The 21,325-nt window shown below is 36.9% G+C and overlaps 1 protein-coding gene across 3 annotated transcripts in view; it reads right to left on the bottom strand.

The window, feature by feature from the left end:
- CMSS1 (cms1 ribosomal small subunit homolog) overlaps positions 1-21,325 on the bottom strand; it is a 392,506-nt gene that overhangs the window by 6,922 nt on the left and 364,259 nt on the right. For all 3 annotated transcript variants that reach the window (XM_040621148.1, XM_040621146.1, XM_040621149.1), the window contains 6 exons: positions 12,127-12,198; positions 10,219-10,348; positions 6,398-6,457; positions 4,865-4,967; positions 1,519-1,579; positions 995-1,082 (listed from right to left, as the gene is read on the bottom strand). In XM_040621148.1, the coding sequence (XP_040477082.1) occupies positions 995-1,082; positions 1,519-1,579; positions 4,865-4,967; positions 6,398-6,457; positions 10,219-10,348; positions 12,127-12,198 (514 nt within the window). The remainder of the gene's footprint in view (positions 1-994; positions 1,083-1,518; positions 1,580-4,864; positions 4,968-6,397; positions 6,458-10,218; positions 10,349-12,126; positions 12,199-21,325) is intronic.

Raw genomic sequence — 21,325 nt, 5'->3', positions numbered from 1 at the left:
TATAAGAAATAAAAATGCTAGCCTTCATGGGTGCCATAAATATTTAATGAGATACCTAAGAGTGTTTAGGGTTGACACTGCAAGTATGAACTCAAAAAATATGATTCCTTTCCTTGTCTGGGGCTGCTAAGTTTGTTACTTCTTTGTAATTGCACAGCCTTTTGCATATAGTGGGTTCATTTAGTCCTGCATGGCTTTTATTTGGAAAGAAACATTAGTATTTTAAGCTTTTGTTTGCTTCTTGGCAAATGCCCATCTCTACACTGAGTCATTACATTGATGAACCCATTTCTTTTAGGTATATAAAAATATCTAGGAGTAGCTCCAGTTATAAAACAAAGTTCTATTAGTATATTAAATAAGTGATTTGGAAATGAGTATTGAAAAGAAATGTTTAATTGGTCTGGCAGGTAAAACAGGTAATAAGATCATCAGCAGATTAACAGGTTTTGAGCTACTTACTTTGAGAGAGCCAACAAATTATAAAAACCCATTGGTGGATGCTGTCTGGAATACTTTCTGGGTAAAGTACTAAAAGAGAAATGCATTTGGGAGAAATATTCTAGAATACCTATATTTCATCCATAGAAACTGCATTCTTGTTTCACCAAGTTTTATATAAAAGCCCTCAACTGAAATGGCAGTCTTAGGGAACCAAGATTCAATTAATTAAGAGGGAAATACTCAACTCATCCAGCTCTACAAATTCTAGAGGTTGCAAATTAGTGAAATGAATTGTGGATCCACTAACCAGCTTAAAGCAACTGTAATTTAAATGTGTTTAGGTGGGCACATAACAGCAGTTTGCCACAATCCTTACTATTCCCTATTGTACTATACTGTTGGCTAGCTTTACCAGCAAAAGACTATTTCCAACTCCCGGATTAACACAGAAATCTGGTTTCACTACATCACAAATGTGGTTTCCTAAACTCACATGGGGGTAAGGGAAAGTCCCAGCTCTCAGTAGGGATATCAGTGCCTCTCTTCATACCTTGTTTAATGAGTTCTTTAATTCTCCCTGGTGTTCCTACACCCAGGTGCACAACACGCTTCTCCAGCAACTTTACCTGCTCCTGGACCTATTTATTCCAAGACAGAAGGATGAAAGAAAAGAAGAGTCATTAGAAATTGCAATCATAGGCACTTTATCTAAAAGTTAAAGAAGTAAAAAAGCAAATGGGGCTACTCTTGTTTAGGCTCAACTTCCAGTGCAAAGAAGGTTAATTAACATCAAGATAGAAAAGCATCACTCTGTAAAATTGGTAAATCTTCAAAGAACCCAGGGGTCAAACCTCAGCTTCTGTGCAGGAATCTTGGAGCATAGAGGAGTAGCGACTGTTGTTGGGGCAGGTGGGCATGCAAAGGCAGGGAACATATAGAACACCAGAACAGTTGTTAAATATGTTATATAAGGAGGCACCAAAGAAAACAGCTGCTAAGGAGATAAGAAAAAGCTAGAAGTGGTCCTTAAGTATAACTTACAACACCCATCAAGAACCATAGGCCCTTGCTTACCTTTATGTGTTTTGCAAATAATTTAATAACTTTGCTGTCTCCTCTGAATGCTGTCATTGACCTAATGAAAAAAAAAGATTAATAAAAAAAGATTAATGCCTAAGAAAACTTATTCATTGCAGGCCACCTTGACTACTTAAGTATCATGTCTTGCTTTAAAGAGAATATATGCATTTATGTGTGTAACTATGAGCACATAACTATAAGCATGTATATATATACACAGATACAAAAAACTTCTGAGATTTTCAGGTCAGCCCATCTCTGGAAGGAAAGTGAGGAAGCCTTTTATTCAGGCACATATCTGGGTTGGCTTCTACTTTTCATATACAAGGTTAACTTTACTTAGGTTTCGTTGATAACTGAAACATATGGATCTGCCCTTCATTTGTAATACAGAATTTCTGTATTTCAGGTCCCTGGCAGAGAATTTACTGTTAAACTCTGCAGTATAGTTCTCATACAAAATTTGGTTGCAAGAAATACAACCTTGGAGCAGTGATGTCAGCCTGTGCTCTGTGGAGCCCAAAGGCATCTACAAAAGTTTGTATGTGACTGCCATGGTGGGTTGCTGGGAATGAGCTGACAGGGAGAAAAAAGGCTTATGTCCTTCAATCAGAGCAATCTCCCACTTTCTTTTTACTTTGCAGAGTGAGCTTTTCTGCAAAATTTTATATGTAGAAATGCTCCTGGTATCAATAGGTATAAAAGAACAATCAATCCTTTAATTGATGTTTGGGAATAGAACATGGGAATCTGCTTGAAATATTATTGATGGTAGGAATATATGAATTTGCAAGATAGTAAATTATACTATGTAGGTTCTGTTGTACTTGACTTTTACTCATACATAAACTTTCCACTGCAAGGTTAACCAGGAAGACAGTTTAGGGGACATATTTAACATTAATTCATGGTCCTCAAAAGAACAGATATTCTTACAAAAGTTAGAATTATTCACCATTAGTCTTTATGAACAGGGCTTGTTGTGCTAGCTCAGAAATCCTTTTTTGCAAATCACCTAACCTTGTAGTGGATCATAAAATTACCAAAGACACAGAAGAACACAGAATTGGTAAATGAAGTATGACAACACAGTGCTTTTATGCCCTTCGGAAAGGTATTATGTACAGTCAAAGCTCAAATCAATGTGGCAGCTTGTTTTTAAGAGGCCATCTCCAGGCCAACCTCTTTGCCATTAATGTTTGAATCTGAAAAGAGTTCTGTGGTGGTAGTTTCTAAAACACTGAAAAGTCAATCTGAACTACTATGATTTCAGAACCACAAGTACCGCTGGCCCAGAAACAGTTGGAAGAAACACTTTCGTTTTACTAAGAGCCGGTGTGACACAATTTAATGTATGCGCCTCATGGGGAAAGGAGAGTTTGAAGAACTTAAAAACTACTTTCCTAAATTTGTAATCAGATTAGTTCATTTAGAAAAATAGATGCTAAATAACTACCGAGAGTCTACTTTTGCACCTTAATTTATTTTCTCAAGTTTATTTCTCAATTTATTTTCCCAAGTCCTTCTCAAAGGACTTGGATTTTCCTTTGTTTTGTCTCCTGTCAAAGCCTGCTGCAGAGCCCGCCCTGAAAGAGGGCTAGTTCCAGTAAATTCCAATTTACTCTGATGGCTCTTATCCGAAAGCTCAATGTTACCACTGATCCAGGGGTAGACTTTTTGTTTTTTCTACAAAAACTACAGTAAATGAAGAGGTATGTGAAAGCACTTGCTAAACACTGACAAATTATCTTCAAAACATAATTTTTATATTTAAATTTTTAGTCCATTTGGAATTTACCTTGGTATGAGAAGTGAGATAGGGATCCAACTTTACTTTTCCAGATGGCTACCCAGTTATTCCAACACCCTTTATTAAATAATCCATCTTTCCCAACTGTTTTGTCACCTTTGCCATATGCTATGTTTTCATATGCATATGGGCCTATTTCTGAACTTCCAATCCTGTTCCACTAGTCTGATCTGTCATGCACATGCCAGTTCGATACTGTTTTAATTAGTGAGACCTGGTAACATATATCTATTGGTAATCTGGTAGATACTACAGGTATAGTTCCTCTCACTAATATTCCTTTTTAGGATTTCCCCAGGTTATTTTTTTCTTCTGTATTTTCTCTTACGAACTTAGAACTATAGCTGATCTTTGAACTTTAGCTTATCGAGTTAGAAAACCAATTCTATTGGACTTTCATTGGGAGTCTGTGAAATTTATAGATTATTCTAGGTAAAACAGACATCTTTACAACATTGACTCTTTTTTTTTTTTTTGAAGATTTTATTTATTTATTTGACACACAGAGAACAAGCAAGTACAAGCAGGGACAGTGGCAGAGGGAGAGAGAGGAGCAGAAGCTGAGGGGGGAGCTGATACAGGACTCAATCCCAGAACCCTGGGATCATGACCTGAGCCAAAAGCAGATGCTTAACCGACTGAGCCACCCAGGTGTCCCTACAATGATTCTTCCTATTCAGCAATATTGTATGCCCTTTTGTTCAAGATCTTCTGAGTTGTGGGGCACCAGGCGGCTCAGTAGGTTAAGCATCTGACTATGGATTTTGGCTCAGGTCATGATCTCAGGGTTGTGAGATGGAGCCCCACATCAGGCTCTGCACTGGGCATGGAGCCTGCTTAAGATTCTCTCTCTTCTTCTCCCTCTGCCCTTCCCTGCTTCCACCCCCTCTTCAAAAAAAGATCTGAGTTGCTTATGTAATATTTTCTTTATATAGATTTTGGTAGGTTTATTACTTGGTGTTCTATTTTTTTTCTTGTTATTATTTTAAATGAGATCTTTTCTTCCATTAATGTTTCCAACTGGTTATTGCTTATATTATTTCCTTGCTTTTACTCTTGCCCTCTATAACGTGTGTTCTCCACACAGAAGCCAAAGTGATCCTTTAGAATGATTATTCAGATCATGTGACTCCTCTGCTCAAAATCTTCCAATAGCATTGCATCTCAGGGACTTTTATGCTTACTGTCCACTCTGGAATGCTCTTCTTCTAGGTACCTGCTTGGCATTCTCCTTCTCTTTGTTTATGTCTGGCTCAAATGCCACTGTGACAACGCTTTTAAAAGTAGCCCTCCAATCCCCTCTATCCTTTGGCCATGCTTTATTTTTTCTTATATAATTTAACACTACCTGACATTATAATGTATATTTATTTGTTCATTGCCTGTCTCCCTCACTAGAAATAAGTTCCACGAAAGAAGGGATCTGTCTGTTTTGTTCATTGTTATATCTCCAGCATATAGAACATACCAACTTGACACATATCATTTACTCAGAAAACATTTATGAAATGAATAGGTGAAGTGTCCAACCTAATGAGCTCCAAAGCTCGGACAGCAGAGCTGCAGATGATCAGCATCAGGACTGATTTCTTCTCATTATGGTTTTTCCGCAGTTTTACCCACTTAGGGCAGACTGAAAAAAATACCATAAGAAAAATATTACTCTAAATATAGCAAAAATAGGGCCCTTGTTTATTTAGGCCCCTAGAGTTGAGTATTCTCCAATTACTCTTGTTAGTGTTTAATTAAAGTAAAATATAATGGGTATTGTCCCAATTCTATTCTCTGGTTATTCAAGATATTAGATTAAAATGAAATATCATTAACTTGTAACACAAAACACAGAATATGCCAAGTAGCTAAATGTGACTAGTTTTAGGACCAAAAAAAAAAGTTTGGAATAATAAAAAATAATATAAATTAATAATAATAATAAATAATAAAAATATAAAAATAAAAAAGTTTGGACTAATACATTTTTGATAATTTATGTTTGATGCTTCATGGCAAAGACTAAATAGGAAAATTCAATAATGTTAAATTTTAAAGAAATACTCAACATAAAAAAATGCAAATGACATTAAAATTAATTAAAATAATAGCAAGCATATATTAAACACAGACACTGTTTAGTTCTCATAAACCAGTGAGGTTGATTCTACTATAACCTACTTTTATACTTGCTGAATTTTTGGTGGAGGAAGGTTTATGAACTCAAGTTGAATGCTATCAGAACTGATTTGAGTTTGAAAGAAGAATGTTAAATCTCTATATCTAAACTATTTCATTGTTAGCCACAAATAGATGACTACTTAATATGAATAATCTGGCTTATTACTGGCTACATACAATAAATATTGAAAAGATGGAATTAGATTGTGCAATAGCCATGTTCTGAGTTTTGAGGATACGAACAGAATTTCAGAATTTTACAGCTAGAATAAAGTTCACATGTCCAACTTCCTTATCTTTCAGGTAATAAAATCAAATCCCAGAAGAATACTCAGTGACTTGTCCCAGGTCAAATAGCAAATTAGTAAGAGACTTGGAACTAGAACACTAATTATTCTCTGGATTCCTATACCAATACTTCTAATGTATTATAAAGATTTTTTTTTTTTATTTATTTATGTGACAGAGAGACAGCCAGCGAGAGAGGGAACACAGCAGGGGGAGTGGGAGAGGAAGAAGCAGGCTCACAGCGGAGGAGCCTGATGTGGGGCTCGATCCCATAACGCCGGGATCACGCCCTGAGCCGAAGGCAGACGCTTTAACGACTGCGCTACCCAGGCGCCCCTATTACTTCTAATGTATTATAAACCACAAATGAGACCAAAATTCAAATTCTCAAAGCCAGAGCAAAATAAGAATAAACTTAAATAAACAGAAATTAATATCAAGATGTACCTTAAGAAAAACCTCCATTTCAAATCCATTTGAGGTGGAAAGTTTTGCTTTTAAATGTAGTTTTAAAAGTTTTTATTTTAACGAAATGGATCTTATGTTTCAATGGATTAAGAACAACTTGGTGAATAACTTAAAAGAAAATCATAGTTTACTTACTTTCTTTTAGGTATGATGAAAGACTATGCGTCGAATCATTGGCCTTGAGGAAACAGGAGTCTAGAATATGACAAACATGCTTTGTAGAGGGTTTTGCAAACACACACGATCAAAATAGATTCATTGTGAATGGCGTCTTCTTGAATAAGGTTGTAAAACATTAGTGAATAGGGGCTCATTATATATTTTAAAGTGTTGTCCAGTATTTAAAACAACAGCAGCAATAAGAGCAAGTTAGCTTTTAACCGTCCGTAATTTCTGAGAGTAGTGAAACAGAAGCTTGTTGTATCATTCAAAGGACTAATGAAGCATGTTTATTTTTTCAAACCCATGGGATAGGCAATATACAAAGGTAACGGGGAAATAGCTAACGAATCTATGTAGAGAGGCTCAAACTCACTAGTCATCATAGAATTGCATATTACGATGATGAGGTAATTTCACACACACATTAGAATGACAGTTGTTAGAAAGATGTGTAATACCGTGTATTGTCAAGAATGTAGGGTGACAAACCTCTTGTGAAATGTAGGTGGAGGTGTAAACTGGTAATAGCTATTCTGGAAAGTAGTAAAATTAAATTGTGTACACTCTATGACCCCATGATTATACTCCTGAGTAAATAATGGAAAGAAATTCTTACGTGGTCTATAAAGAGATATACACAAGTATATTCATCCTATCATTATTTGTGATAGGGGGGAGCAGGAAGCAACCTAGGTGTCCATATCTGAGAAAATGGCTGACCACTACGTGGTAGATTAAATCAGTGGCATACTATACAGCATTTAGAAGCAATGAACTTGATGTGCATAAAGCCATACAGGCATATCTCAAAAAAGTGCTCAGTGAGGAAAGAGACAGAATGAGAAGTTCAGCACATCATTTAGATAAGTTGTTAAATGTACACACATACAATAACATGACATTTTATGAGCACATACACATATTTAAAAGCATGTATTAATACATTAGAGTGTATGCTATGGGGAAAGTAAAGAGAGTGTGGATTGAAGAGGAGTGGGGATAATGCATCAAAATAACACAACACAACACCAGAGTAAAAGACAATGTAACACTAAAATAACATATAGGGGCCTGGCTCAACCAAGTCTAGCAATTATGAAGTATTATTAACTCTGTACTTGAGCTGTGTAAAAAAGCAACATCATGTTTATTATTCTAATTCTTTCTACAAGAAAAAGTTTTTCTATAAACACAGAAGAGTGCTAGGGAGTACACTATTACTAAATTAAATGATATTAATATATGCTGAGTCATATATAACTCACATTATGTGAATTAACTAACTTCAAAGATGTTGCTTCCTATACAGCTGTAGAGCCTTTGATGGCCTTTTAAACTGTAATTTCCCAAGCCTGGATATGATCAGACTCACCTGGAGTCTTTACAAAAGATAGAGATTCCTAGGACGGACTCCTTTTCTTAGTAAGTCAGAATTCCTTGGAGGGTGGGCCTGGGAATTTGCGTTTTAAGTTCTTAGGTGATTCAGTTGCTGCTAGCCTGTAGGCATTTAGCACCAATCTAAACCACACTGCAGCTCTCAGGAGCACCGCTGAGTTAACTCCAAGAAATTCCTGCCTCAAAACTAATTAAATACCCATGTGTATGACATTAACAATGTACAGTGAACAACAGTAATTGAAAAGACATGTTCCTGCCCTACAGACACAAATAACCTCAAATCAAAACCAAGTTAGACACTCAGCAAACTAATAGAACAGTACTTCATTATCTATATTCACCTTATATTTACGCCCCTGCCTCTGCCTGTTACAAATAACCCACAGTGTGTCCCTCCTCTCACCTACTGTGGATTTCCTCTCTGTTCTTGGTTTCATATGTAGCAAACCAGGGTCTTTTCTCCTAAACGTTCTCGCGATGCCTTATTCACTGTGTCTCAGCATGGCCTAATTTCTCAACTGAAAATGAAAACCTGTTCTTTTTGTCTATAAAAATATTTTTAACATTTTCCTTCCTTCCTAAACTAAGCCATGACCATACATTCTTGTTTAACTATATAACTGAACTGTAACAGAGCAATAATATAATGTAAACTCACTATGGAACTCAAATGACTCTTAAAGGTTTCTTCTGACCTCGGTATCTCTATAATGTTAGAAAATTAATGATATGATATTCCATAAGTATACAGAGATTTATGATATTCCATAAGTATACAGAGTAGCAGCGATCCCACTATTTCACAAATCCTTCCTGAGTTGAAGGTGTACCCTAACAAGGAACTAGAAGGATAAAGCAACCACTGAGTCAAACTTCAGTTCAACTTTCAGCAGTTTTGTTATAACACTTTGTTCCTGCAATACAGCAGTCAGGACATAGCTCTTCTCAAAGGAACTATGCCCGGACAGAAGTGGTTTCTAACTGCCGTTGGAGCCGTGTGGGCTTTGTGTCTAAAACTCCGTATCTTACTCATGTGGAAATGCACTCCTTAAGTTCCCTAAAGGGTATTCCTTTTGGAAAAGAAACAGACAGGGGCACGCACTCCTGTTTCCAAACTCAACGTCCTTTTTTTTTTTTAAAGCACATCACAAAGGAAATATAAAAATGCAGGGAACGGGATGTTTTTCAGCTCCTTAAGCCTCTAGAAAGTATACAGTTGTAACGGAAAAGGGAAATCAAGCTACCCTTGACTTTTTCCAACAGCAGTAATTAGACATCCCTGGTAATCTATAAATAGCTCGTCTGAAAGAGTGGGACCCAAACCTTGTGTGGTTTGATTTTGTAACAACATCTCTTTAATCTCTGCCCCAAAGAGTTACAGGATGTACCAGAATTTTCAAATTAATTAAAATCAGTTGTTTTAAGAATTTGCAATATCTTTTAAACTTGATTATAAATATTCAAAGGCAGCAGATCTCAAACAATAGAAGGTTTAAGAATCACTTGGGGCGAGGTGTCAGCTTTGCTAAAAATGTGGAATTTTATTCCTATCTTTAGATGGTTTGCTTGAAAAAGTCTGGCCTGGGACCCAAAACACTACCATAAAAACAAAACTGTAGCTAGAAATCTGTGATAAGGACAACAAAACTAAGATGCTTATTAAAGCTAAAGTTGGGGTGCCTGGGTGGCTCAGCTGGTTGAGTGTCTGATTCTTGGTTTTAGCTCAGGTCATGATCTCATGGGTTATGAGACTGAGCCTCGCATCAAGCCCCTGACTGGCCACTGGGCTCCCAGCTCAGCATAGAGCCTGCTGGAGATTCTTTCCCTGTTCCCCCTCCTCCCACTCCCCACCCCCAAGAGAGCCCATGCGCACTCTTTCTCAAATAACTAGATAAATCTTAAAAAAAAAAAAAACCCTAAAGTTCTTGCCTATAAAGGGTGAGTAAACTAATGTTTCATATCTATGCTTTTAATTGTGAGCTTTATGTTTATTTTAATTTAACTTCTATCCTCAACTGGGGATTCTTACTCCTTGAAGAATGCTAAAAAAAAAAAACAACAAAAAACCACACTGAACAATTAGCTTTTTCAAAAAAAAAAAAAGCAACTACAAATCTTTCTTTAGATTGCACAAATACTGTTTAGCATCTTAATAAAGAAATCATTCAAAAGGTAAAACTATGAGGTTGAGGAAAGGAGTATTAGCATGTGGAAAATACATTGATTCACTGGCAGAGATACCTAAGCCATAACATATAGAGTGGAGGAAAGATGAACCTTTTTGCTCCTCCTCATCAGGAAAGTTGATAGCAATAACACCAGTCCTGCTAAATGACTAACTTCAGAATAGTAACGAGAAAAAAGGGAGGAAAAAAACCAAACAAGTCTGGCTGTACCTGGTAGGTTTAGTTCTTCTAATTCTATCACTGAGCGATTGGTGCTGTAATAGTCCTTCATCAACTTCTGTAGGTCTTCAGGGGTCCCTGGTTTTGGCTCTGATTTTGCAAGAACATCAGTAATTTTCTTCTAAGACATGAGAAGGAAGAAAAAAACCCCAGGAAGGTAGATTTTAGAATGACGTTAGCTTAGAATAGCTGAGAATCTTCTGGTACTTAAACTGCACATAGATTTTGGTGATAGCTGATATAAATGTGAGTTCTAATAAATACACTTGAAAAAACTTAATAAATACTTTTTGGATACAACTGCTTTGAAAAATGAATGGTGATCTAAAAGTCTCCTTGTAACTCTTGGTCTATGGCTTCCAGGAGAACTGAAATTTCTGTAGGAGTCTCCATAATAGGACATTATTTTCTGTTAAAAGTCAAGAAATCTTGTTGCTGTGGAAACTTCTCTTTAATCCTTTGATGATTTTTATTCCTGAGAGTAGAATTTTGAGAATTTTTTGCCTAACCTGGTTTTTAAGGCACTCTCAGTTTGGGTTTCTGGGATTAAGGTAAAACCTGCAGGAGTAATCTGAGCATTGGAACCCACTGCAAAGGAGGACTGTAGACTCTCGATTGTCAAGTCTTGGGAGAGAGTCTTGAAGTGGCCCCATGGAAAACAGAACAGGAATAACTCTACAGCATCTATTTTGATTTGGATTCATTTGTGTAGCATTTACTGAGTGCCTGCAATGTACTAGGAACACATCACTGCTCAGTTAATTTTCATCATAAACGTCCCTTCTCATTTCCTTCTAATGTTTTGCCAAAGATCCAGAAAGAGCCACTCCCCACCCCCACCTTTTCAACTCCATCCACAACATCCTCATTTCTATACGATTGCCAAGAATGGTCAAAGTTCTGTCAAATGAATTAACTTTTAAAAATATGTCATCAGTAGGCACATTTTAGCATGACCTCAGCCAAGGCTAAAATATCTAGCTAGAGTTTTGACCTTGAGCCACCAAGAACTTAACACTCCTGAAGGCCATTAGTGTACAAACTATCAAAGAGAAGTTAAAGTCACTTCTTTAAGGACTTGCCAAACCTCAGCCAATTTGGCATCTCCCATCTTTCTCTTTGGCCATTTGTGAGCAAAGAAAACATATGCACACATACTCTTAACTTTCTAAAAGCTTGCTGTTAAGTAATTGGTTTGAATCCATCTTCTTTCCTCTAATCCCAATCATATTTCCTCTGCTGAATTCAGCAGTAGACCTTCTTGGCAGGGAGAGAATTACACTGCTGTTTTCACAACTGTGGTGGAAGGTCAAAGCTAACCACACTTTCTCCAAGGTTGAGCCATAAGAAAGTCTGTATAGGAGCAACAGAGTCTTCCGTACACTCATAGACAAGTATTAAAATGTAAGGGGAGCCTTTTGCTTTAAATTATGTTTCCAAATTATGGTCAGAAATGCCTTATACTACTGTCATCTGGTTATTATTTTCTTTTTATTAATTCTCTAAGATATAAGGTTTAAAAAACTGAAATGGATATGAAAAGAAAGTTGGTAAATTTCTTTCCTTGGGCAGAACCTGAAGGGCCAGACAGCTTTGGGCTCCTTCTAGACTTAGAAATCCATGTCTATCTTTTAACAACAATGAAAATGATGAAAACAAAGGTGGGTAACAAAGATGTTTGGTGCTCCACAAGACTGAAATAGGAATCAGAAGAATTTATTTTTAGATCCAACAAAACACTTAACGCTAGTGATCTTAGGAAAGTCACCAAACCTCACTGAATCTTACAATCTCTTAAGTGGGAATTACAACATATTGCCTCATCAAAGTACATTATATAGAAATGTGAGGTAAATCACCTGGGGTTGTAAGAAAATTGTAAGAAAGTATTAATAATACCTTTCTTCTCCTCCTTGTCTTGGTAGCACCTTCTTTTGTTTCCTTTGGTTGTATCAAGAAACATTCTTTAGGCTGTAAAGAGATACAGATGAGGAAATTTTCATCTTAGCATGATGAGGTGTCAAATAATGGTAGGAACCCCAAAGTACTTAGGCCATACATGTATTCTCCACAGTATCTTGGTAATATTATACAGACAGTGATGCCAGAAAACCAATAGGCTATTAGGCAGGGATTGGGCTGAAGGAATTTGAGAAAATCAAACTTGAGACTGGAAAATCTTTGAACAAAGGTCAAAATGTGTGAGTGAGTGTATATGTGTGTTTGAAGTGGTGGTGCAGGGTATTAAAGATTGAGGACAGTGGCCAGGTTTATAAAATACAGGCAGAAATAGATGTGATTAAAATTAAGACGGGCTAAGAAAGTATTTGATTAGTGTGACTGGCATTTTCCATGAACTAGCAATGTGTGAGCCTGTATTTCCAAGTCATTGGTTTACTATTTTGTTATTTATTCCTTTCTTCTTTCAAGAAGCATTGAAAAAACTGAAGTAGGACATATTTACTTACATTTTTATAAAACCAGCTGCACCAAATGCCTTATCTATAGTGACTACAAAATGAATGTTTCTGCTGATGGTCTGACAAAAGTCTCAGCACAATGGAATTCCGAGTAATCAATTTTGCCTGTTGCCTTGACCCTTGAGTACCCTATATAGTTTAGTGCTATTTTTACCCTGAGGGTTTTTTTTTTATGTAGAAAAACAGGAGATTTGGATTAAGACCTTGATTTATAAAATAGAATACCTCAGATTCCATATTTATTAATCATAAGCAGGAATATAAAATGTTTCCTGTGCTGGTTCTTTTATGCAACATTTTCAAACAAGTTGCCAAGTAAGATATAAAATATGAGTGAAAACTTATTCTGAGTTTTTCCTGGATTAAGTTTCCATTCCAACTAGAAAGTACTCAGTTTAAGCTGGTAAACTACTAACTAAAACAATCTTGTCTCTACTGGCTCTGTTTAAAATGATTACAGATGAAACTTTCTATTAAAATTTGAAGACAGCCTGCAGATTAAGAATGTCTATGGCTTGAAGCCAGAAATACACACACACACACACACAAAGGTAGATCTATACATATATATTTACATAATTTCTTCAAGACATGGAGCCAGGACCAGCAGTTTCTAGACTCCGTTTCAGTTAGTAGAAAAGCAGATTCAAAGGTTCAGGATTAAAGTAACGTGTGAATCTTGAAATTTTAGCTTCTTCTCAGTTAAAGCAAAAACCTGCCAAAAGCAATTGCATCATAGCTAAAGAAAAGAAAGATATTATGACCTCTGTTATTTAGAAAGTTAAGCTGTCTTGTGGATGCAGATACATGCCAATTTGATGCTGGTACATGCCAATTAGAAACTGGGCCAAGGCCACTAATATGTCGCAGAAGCTGCCAGATGGTCATAAGAGTCCAAATACAGGCCAGGCCAACATCCAGTTCATGCTTGTAAGGCAAAGGTCTGGATGTGATTAGTGGATCCCTCAAGGCATACTGTAGTATCTTGTCACCAGTATCAAGGTTTTTGGGAATCAGATGTAGAAACCTGTTCCATTTTGTTATTTAGCAAATGAGATGGCTAACAGTATGTTCAATGTGCAAGGTTGTATTTATGTTAGGTTTACAAAGCAATTAACTCTAACATGACATAAATTAAATCTGGAAATGAGTTTGGTTATAGGAATATGGACTGTCCAATTCTGGAAGAAAAAATAAGCATGTAATTATGAATCATGCATAGGAAAAAAGAAACATTCTTGATGAACCGTTTTAGTTAAGATACTGCATGAGGTTTAAATGTTAGGTTCAAATTTTTAGATCATCCTAAAGGAAATACAGTATATTATTTGCTTTCTGGGAGCAGTTGCCTTATGTGGTTGAGGATGGGCAGTAATGAAGAAGCTAAGTTTATAGGGGCAACTTCAACAGAGGTGAGATGGCTTTATGAAGAAATACAAATCCATTTTGTTAAAAATTCCTAAATTTAGCCAGCTGCCTTACAAATACTGATGTTTACCTTCAGAGAAACTAGGTGAAAAGATATAGAAGACTCAGGCCAGACTAGCTAACAATTCCTGAAAACCAATTTCAACAGTGTTATGTCTTTGACAGTTGATAAGTAATTTCATTTCTTTACATGAAATCTAGTGATTTTTTAAAGTGTAGCTTAAATATGTAGTTTAAATATTTAGAAATATAGATGAAAAAAATTAATCTTTAAGTTAAGCATTTGAGGCATATTCTCAATTCCTTAAAGTGTCAAAAATTATATCCTTTAAGAACGATTCTTCTAGTCAAACATGGCAAATCAACCTCAAAAATGCCACTAAACTAAAAATGAAGGCAACTGAAAAAGGTATAAATTTATAAGGACCATGAAATCAGGAGAGAACAATAGTAGTGGAGAGATTTCAACATTTTGGGAAATGGAAAATGGTTGAAATTGGATGGAAGTGACTTAGCAGAAAGGTAGAACTAGCACCTAGGTTTCTGGAGAGGTGGAAGCTAACGGTCAGTGAGGTTGTTTGACCTGTTGGACTCTGAAAGGGTTCAGTAGTTGCAGACACAAGGTACAACAGAGAGTGAAGGGTTTAAAAGGACGTTGACTGAAAGTTTATATTTAGAATGATTAGCCTCCTTCCCACCTCCCACCAGGCTGTATCCCCTGCCCAGGAAGCCAAGCAACTATCTGATTACAGCTTACTCTCATCTTGCTCTTCCTGGCAGCAGACAGGAGGTTTATTCTCTGGAGAGAACAAGAGGACCAAGAAATCTGGCACAGGGAAGACAGGACAGAAACTGAGACTCACTTCCTTTTCCTGTCCCTATTTCAAATGTCTTGAGCCAGGCTTATATATTGTATGCAGGAGCCTACAGAATTTTTCTCTGGAAAAATGAAATGGACTAAGAGAAGTGCCATAAGACAGTGACTTTTGGTGAGCATAGTAAATACAGCTTGCTATCCCATTACCCTGCTACGAAGTTCACTAAGCAACAAGCCTCACATATGCACAAAAATATTCCATCAGCTTTTTAGTGTCTCTCTTTTTAATATGAATAGACAGCTAAGATAAGTCCAACATGAGAGCAAATAAACAACAAAAAGATAAACGGTTCAAAACAATTACAATTAATACTCTCAGAAAGATAAGGGAAGATTTTCAGCCATGAGACAAAAAAGAAAACAAACAAGAAAACTGGAATAAAAATGTAGGAGGAAGCCTTGAAGATAAAGATAAAGATAAAGATGATAAAGATAAAGATAAAGGAAATCTCCCAAAAAGATGAAAAATGATAAGAATATTAGATAGAGAATCAGCCCAAGAGACTCAACATCCCAATAAAAGGTATTACAGAAAAAGGGACCATATAAAACACTGGGAAAGAAGTGATCAAAGAAATAACACAAGAAAAACTTTCCAGAACTGAAGGAAACTTTCTAGAATATGAAACTCTAAACTGAAAGCTTATTATGTATACACCATAATGAATATGAAAAATATCCACAATGAGGAGGATCATTGTGAAATTTCAGATCATGGACAAAAAAAGACAAAATTTCCAAAAAGAAAAACAGTAACTTACAAAATACAGAGTCCAGAAGAATTGTGTTGGACCTTGCAATAGCAATAAGCCTGCTAGGACTTAATGGAACAATGCCTTCAAAGTTATGAGGAAAATTTATTTACAAATTAAACTTTTATACCCAGCCAAACTATGGGTCAAGTTAAGAGTAAATTAAGGTATTTTCAGGTATTTAAGGTCTTAAAAAAATTGACTTCCTATCCATAGATACTAAAGGCTGTATTCCAGCAAAATAAAGGGCTAAACCAAGAAAGAGAAAGATATGGAATTCAGCAAATAAGAAAACTAATCCAGGAGAGTGTTGAAGGAACAGTAAAGAGAAATTTCAATTGCTCAACAGACAAAGAGAATAACCAATTCAGAGTGGAATAGGTGTATAGAGGCCTTCAGGGAGGAACAATGAGTGATCTATTTGAGCATATGGAAAATATTATTCATGGACATGTGGAAAAGATATTGGAATATATGGGAACAATTAACAGTAGGAACACAACAAGCTAGGCAAATGAAGAAATGAGGTAATTATTATTGCCATGAAAACAAAGAGTTGTATAATAAAGGAGGAATGATTATAGGTTTCCCCTCCTCAGCACTGAACAGTAGTTCTGTGGTCATGATTGTGAGATATTGACAACTGTTTCACCCAAAATGTGATAATTGTGTTAGCAGGGGCATTAGCAGTCAGGGAGGGAATACAGGGTAGATGGGAGAGCTGTGTCTTCATATGCTACCTCAAGCAGTGAACAGATCATGTCAGGAGCTGATAACTCAAAAAACAGCAGTATAAACTATATGTTAGCAAATACGAAAAATAGCTAAAAGCTGGAGGAAAGGGAATCTTTGTTATGTAGTGGTGCAAAGTTTAGCAATACTGTCTGCAGTTATGTGCAAAATAGAATATCTGTCTAATGCTATGGGTAATCCAGCAAAGGAGATCCTAATAGTGTTGAAGTTGTCACCTAATTTCTTCTGTGGCTTCTAGTAAAATGGAAAAGGAAGAAGTTTAATTGAAAGAAGGACTATCCAAGAAGTCAAGGTATATGAGTGCAAATCCATTAAGACCTCAGAAAGAACAAAGGTGGTACCTCAGAGTACTATTCAGTCACATAAGAGCTCTTTAAAGAACTTAAGTGTGTCTCACAGATTCAAACATGCCTCTAGGAAGTTTAAGGGGGTACCGTCCCTCCATTATCTAAGCAGGGGTCCATGGAAGAGAAAAGTTTATCTGGAAAAGATTTGTGGGTGTAACTTCTGCTCACTGGAGTAAACCCTAAGAAGAACCACAGAAGACCTATAAAATACTTAAAGGTGTTATATATTCAGACAAATTAGAGGTATTCAGAAATACCTCTAGTTTGAGCTGAGAAGGTGAGAGATGGAATAAAATGAGGCAAAGTCTTTGAACCCTGAGAATTTTACTGTCAAGAAGCAGGATGAAAGAACTGTTCCATTGCAAATACAAGCTACCTTTCATTAAAAAAAAAAAAAAAAAAAAAAAAAAAAAAAAAAAAAAAAAAAAAAGGGAAGGATGACTCAGAGGGCAACACAAAGAACCCAAAAAAGCAGAGCTGAGAACCATGGAAGGACCTTAGGAACCTGGGCCTTTAGACTTAATAAAGAAACTCCCAACATTTTCAAATGCTGTGGGACCAATGACTCCTTGTGCCAACTACTTGAATAGAAATGTCTATAGGTTATTCTATGCTTGTATATCTTTTGTTTCCCAGGTTGAGAAGAAATGTACTCAAGGAGCTATACTTAAGGAACTAAACCTGAGGACCCTCAAATGCCTGATTTAGACAATGAAATTCTAGGCACTGAGCTTATACTGTAAAGGGAGGGGACTTATGCTTTCCTTGTGAGGGGTGAATATGTTATGCATATGGGAGGGATATACATCACTGGGGGCCAGAGGGCAGACCACGGAAGCCAGATTCCAGGATAGCTACCAATGATCTCCAGGTATTCATTCCCACCTTTTGAATTACTGACTTGATTTTTTTTTTTTTTTTAAGATTTGTCTATTTATTTGAGAGAGTGAGGAAGGGGCAGAGGGAGAGGGAGAGAGAAACTTGAACAGAGGCTGTGCTGAGCATGGAGCCTGATGCAGGGCTTGATCTCAGACCCTGAGATCAAGACCTGAGCTGAAACCAAGAGTCGGATGCTTAACTGACTGAGCCACCCAGGTGTCCTAAGAATAATCTTGAAGATGAAGAGTGGGGAAGAAATGAAATGATCAATGCTCACATAAATAAATATTAAGAAAATACAATAGTTGAGAAAGGTGAGTAAAGACGGAAAAGGATAAGTACTCTTACTGAAGAGTCCTTTATGATCTGAGGACCTAAGCAAAAGGCTACCTTAAAAAAAAGATGCCCAGTGTGGTTTCTGAGGGAGAGAGGATGGGTCATGGAACAACGGCTATTGACATCATGGAGGCATCAATGAAAAGTCACAAAACCCCTCATAAGGAATTATATTCTGGGAACCATAATTACAAAGTCACTAGGGTTGGCTCTGAAGTGACTGATGTTGAGGAGGGAAGAGGGTGATGCAATCTCAAGAAGTAGGGAATTCATCACTTTTTTGGAAGCAATATCTGGAAAAAAAGAAGTGTTGGCAAATCTTTATACTTACATTATTAAGGAGGCCAAGGATGATTATTTAGATGTGCAATGGTTGCTAGAGATGATGTAGTTGCATGGGTAAAAAACTTTTATAAAGTTATAAATCTGCTGCTTGAAAATACTGAACAGATGGGAGGAGGCATGGACTCAGTAACAGAAATGTGAGGCCTGGCTATGGCAAAGGAGGGAACATGATCTAACTCAATATATACTCTTACCTATTGATATTTAAGGCTAAATGCATATTACAGCTGGCAGCATAATGCCAGAAAGTTCCTACACAAGTATAAAAAACCCCTTAAAGAACAGCAAAGCAGGGCACCTGCATGGCTCAGTCGTTAAGGGTCTGCCTTCGGCTCAGGTCATGATCTCAGATCCTGGGATTGAGCCCCAGCACTGGGTTCCCTGCTCAGTGGGGAGTTTGCTTCTCTCTGTTCCTCTGCACCCCACTCATGCACTCACTCTCTCTCTCAAGTAAATAAATAAAATCTTTAAAAAAAAAAAAAGAACAGTAATACAATGAAGCAAATTTGAAAAAAATGTTCAAAACTTAAACATAGCACAAAATAATTTCTTTTTTCACCATTTTGATCCAGGGAAAAAATGTACTAGTTACTATTAAAAAACAAATACCCTGTTACATCTGTCAAATGAATCAAGTGCCTAGCACCATGCTAGGTACTGTAGTGAACACAAAAGAAACCCTGGCCCCCAAGTCACTTTTGAACAAATTGGAGACTCAAGCTCTATGTATGTGAACAACTCTAGAAGGACTGAAGAAAAGTCAGCCTGCCAATAAGAAGGTCATCCTTGGGGTGGTGAGATGATTTCCAGAGGGAGAAGAGTAGCTGGAGAGAGAGGATGGGGAATCCACAGAGGAGAAAGTGAGGCAGTTTGGGTAGTCAAGGGCAGTGGAACAGAGATCCCAGCTCAATCAAGGAGGGGGCTGGAAGAGGGACACTGGGTCACCAGAGTCTAAGAAACTCCTGTGGGTAATAGATGGCTTACAAGTGGGGACACAAAGGGCCAAGATGGGAAGAGTGGTGAAAAAACTAGGATCTTGGTATAGTCACCCATTCTTTCATTTCACAAATAATGAGTGCCAGTTTGGGGTGAGGTTCTGTGCTAGGTGCTGTGGAGATGCACAGTTAGACTCTGTCCTAGAGGTATACAGCCTGGTGTGGGAACCAGGAGCTAGACGAACAACACTCATATGAGGCAGTGGGTCACAAGAAGATTTCCTTGTGAGGTCTCTGGCCAGAGATATTAGGACAGACTTGGAAAAAGGGGTAAGGGCATTCTGTCCACCTCAGAGTTGGATGCTTTAAAGTAATTTGGTAGTTAATGAAATGAGAGCAAGAGGAAGGTGGTTAAAATGGGCAGTACAATCTTAAACTTTTGTAATTTTTTCTTGGCAGAAAATAGCAATGGCATGTGACCAAAAAAGCACATGAGGACATGGTGAATCCAATTTTCCTAAAGTGAAAGAGAAGGGACAGGTGAAAAAAGGATAGGTGAAAAGCAGCATGATCCTCAGCACCTGGCTCACAGCCAGCCAAGTGGGACAAGATTCCCAGAACCCATTTCTGTGAGTCTCAGGTAATTTGTAAAGTGGGGTACTCCCTACCTCACAGGGCATAGGGTATTCCCTACTTCATATGATCATTTGAGTCATGGTGTCTTGCACAGTGCTTGTGGAGAGTGCTCAATAAATGATCTTTATTATTGTTCAAACCTAGATTGACAAAAGATAGGTGAATGCTCACAGAAATGGGAATGTATTTCACTTTCTCCTCTCCCTCTTTTCCCTCTTCTTCCTATGATTCTCTGTCATTTATCTAACTTCATGGTTGTAGGAAAAGAAGAGCCAAGGAAAGAAGGAGCTTTAAAAAGGTGGAAATTTAGCAATGTGGATAAAAAGACCATAAAAAGAAGTAAAGGTAGAGACTTGGGCAAATTTAGTTTTTCTCTAGTGAATCCTGAAAAAGTGAGAAACTAGCAAGAAGAAAATCAAGAAAGAAAGTAAGGAAAAAGAAAGCCAATGGGGGTCTAAAGAAAGATATTTGGAAACAAGTTCTATAGGTAGGTACTACAGAGGCAAAGGTCAAAGAAGGCTCAGTGGGATAAGCTAAGGTAAAATTAAATTCCACCTTGGTGAAATAAATCAAAAGGCTAAGGATGTTAACCTGTAGGCCTCTGAAGGAATGGTTGAAACTAAAACTGAGGAGGGAGTCTGGGAAGATGGCAGAGTAAGAGGATCCTAAGCTCACTTCATCCTATGGCTACACCCCCAAGGAGCAGCCACATCAGTGCAATGAACAAAGAAAATAACCCAGAGAAAGATTAAAATCATACCATGCATCTTCTCTGACTATAATGGTATGAAACGAGAAATCAATCACAAGAAAAAATCTGGAAAGAACACAAATACATGAAGGTTATATAACATGCTACTAAACAATGAATGGGTCAACCAAGAAATCAAAGAGGAAATAAAAAAATAAAGGGAAACAAATGAAAATGAAAATACAACCATCCAAAATCTTTGGAATGGAGCAAAACTATTGAAGAGGGAAGATTGTAGCAATGTAGGCCTTCCTTAATAAGCAAGAAAAATCCCAAATAAACAACCTAACCTTAGACCTAAAGGAGTGAGGAAAAAAACAAATGAAGCCTAAAGCCAGTTGAAGGAAGGAAATATAGATTATGGCAGAAATAAATGAAATAAAGACTCAGAAAACAACAGAACAGATTAATGAACCCAGGGCTGGTTATTTGAAAAGATCCAACAAAATTGATAAACCATTAGCCAGACTCATCAAAAATGAGAGAGAACACACAAATCAAGTCAGAAATGAAAGAGGAGAAATAACAACTGACACTACAGAAATACAAATGATTATAAGAGAATATTATGAGAAATTA

Source organism: Ursus maritimus, unplaced genomic scaffold (assembly GCF_017311325.1).
Source record: "Ursus maritimus isolate PB19 unplaced genomic scaffold, ASM1731132v1 scaffold_4, whole genome shotgun sequence".
Classification (NCBI taxonomy): Eukaryota; Metazoa; Chordata; class Mammalia; order Carnivora; family Ursidae; genus Ursus; species Ursus maritimus.
Note: the sequence above shows the minus strand (reverse complement) of the source record. Positions and strands in the feature narration are given on the sequence as shown.